Source organism: Alligator sinensis, unplaced genomic scaffold, assembly GCF_000455745.1.
Source record: "Alligator sinensis unplaced genomic scaffold, ASM45574v1 C65511599_1, whole genome shotgun sequence".
In the NCBI taxonomy this organism is placed as follows: Eukaryota; Metazoa; Chordata; order Crocodylia; family Alligatoridae; genus Alligator; species Alligator sinensis.
This window is the reverse complement of record NW_005844928.1, coordinates 1-1,987: the sequence shown is the minus strand read 5'-3', so window position 1 is coordinate 1,987 and position 1,987 is coordinate 1. Positions and strand designations below refer to the sequence as shown.

Below are 1,987 nucleotides of genomic sequence, written 5' to 3'. Positions count from 1 at the left end.
AAGGAAAACCAAGAGGCTGATACTGTGATGCAGCAAAGCTTTAATGTGAACAAGAAAGGGAGTGTACATTTGCAGAGGGAGAAGAATTTCAACACAGGCGGCAGCCAATCTTTGCTCCAAGGGGACGACAGTGTCCATACGAGACGTTCTTCCTTCAGGCTTGTGGCTGCCAGGATTGGCAATCGTGTCAAATGGGAAAATCACGAGAGAAGCAGGACCAAGATGCAGATTCCCTTGGGTCAGACAGTGAAGGTAAAGTGGAACATGAGAAAGACACATGCGGGCTTGATTCGAGGAGATGCTGAGCGCTTACATCTCCCATGAATTAACACAGGCGCTGGAGGTGCTCAGCACTCTGGAATCCCCTTGCCCATGACCGCGCCTGGCAATCCATTTCTGGCTCTTGGTTTAATGCCTTGGCCTTGCTCTGGGCACGGCCCTGCTGAGTTTAGCATGGCCCGCAGCTTCCAGAGAGGGACCTGTTGTACCGGCGGTAAGAAAAAGGTCTGCAGTATCCAGAGCCAAATCCCGAATAGCCAGAGCCGCACAGTCCCCCATAACTGCTCAAGCTACGGGAGCCATAGCTGCCCCCATAGCTCCCATAGCCCAGACCATCCCCATAGCAAAGACCCCCACTGTAACCCAGATTGCCTCCGTAACCAAGGCCAACACCATAACCAAGGCTGCCCCCATAACCTAGATCACTCCCATATCCCAGAGATCCCCCAGAAACCAGAGCTCCCCCTGAGCCCCCAGAAACCAGAGCTCCCTCTGATCCCCCATAGCCCAGGTAGCCTCTGGGGCTGTAGCCAACTGCTGGGACCCCTGCAGAGCCCACAACGCTGTCTTGTGGGTAGTTGCTGAGGATTGGGCCTGGGATAGTGACCACAGCAGGCGGCGGCTGGATCACCACTCTGGAGGCAGGGCACTGTCTAACGCAGAGCCCGTTCCAGCTGTCAGCAATGGGTCTTGGGCGCGCCACGGCACCTGGGGTGTAACACTCATCGTAGCAGGACATCGTGGTGGGGTGGAGGTCAGCCTGCAAGGCAGCACCGAGAAGCAGACAAAAAGGAATGAGCAAGTGCCAGGGGGAAAAAACTTGCCTAATAAGCCCATCAGCACCAGACCCACCACTGTAGTTGGAGACATGCATGGCCAGCCAGACATGCTGGTAGCAGGAGTGGCAGGAGGGGCAGCAGATTGACAAGCTCATCCCCTAGCTGATGGGGAAATCCGGACCCCCAGTGCCACTCACTGCTCTTCCAGACCCTTTACTCTCAGGCCTCTCTCAACCAGCTCCTTTCAACTCTTCCTCCAACCTCCAGCCTCCCATCTCATTTCCTTTCACACAACAAAAATCATCAGTAAACCCTCCCTTGTTCCTGACCAGATCACTGGACAGAGCTCCAGGTTCCTAAAGGGGTGCAGCTCCATGGCAGGGTCTCATGAACCTGGAGAGCATCTGATTTTTAATGAAAATTCCCTCTGAATCTAAGTCCCTCCAGCCTGATCTCTGCACAATATCCAACCCCAATTTACACAAGGGCAAACAGTGCCCAGATGTCTACTAGCTTCGCCCACCCCAGCAACAAGCGTGCAGCCTGCAGCTCCCAAGTGCAAAAGGAGTCTTAGTGGAAAGAAATGGCCCGTGCCAAAATCGACTCTACTCACAGCACCTTCGAGTACTAGTCCCCCAAGCAAGGAAGAGCCCGAGTGGAATCAGACTCACCCAGTTCACCAAGGAGAGTCAGGAAAGAGAAGCGGATGCAGGAGCCCAGGGTAGTGAGTGCTTTTATACACATCTCTGACCACTCACAGGAGCTGAGGACTCTTTTTTGCCTGAGGTCTTAATTAGCTGTAAAACCAATGGGTTGGAGGACAACTGAATTCTGCCTGCGAAGCAGTGCCACTCCCAGGCATTTAGGAAGGGTGTGGTGTGATGCCAACGACCAGTCAGTCGTCAGCATCCTTCCAGGGCATGCAGGGA

The 1,987-nt window shown here is 54.2% G+C and overlaps 1 protein-coding gene across 1 annotated transcript; it reads right to left on the bottom strand.

The window, feature by feature from the left end:
- Nucleotides 1-23: 23 nt before the first annotated feature.
- Nucleotides 24-1,803, bottom strand: LOC102383105 (scale keratin-like). Its single transcript, XM_014527803.2, has 2 exons — nt 1,730-1,803; nt 24-1,039 (listed from the first exon to the last, which is right to left on the bottom strand). The coding sequence occupies exon 2, from the start codon at nt 1,016-1,018 to the stop codon at nt 449-451; it is 570 nt and encodes a 189-aa protein (XP_014383289.2). The 5' UTR covers nt 1,019-1,039; nt 1,730-1,803; the 3' UTR covers nt 24-448.
- Between the last annotated feature and the right edge of the window lie 184 nt (nt 1,804-1,987).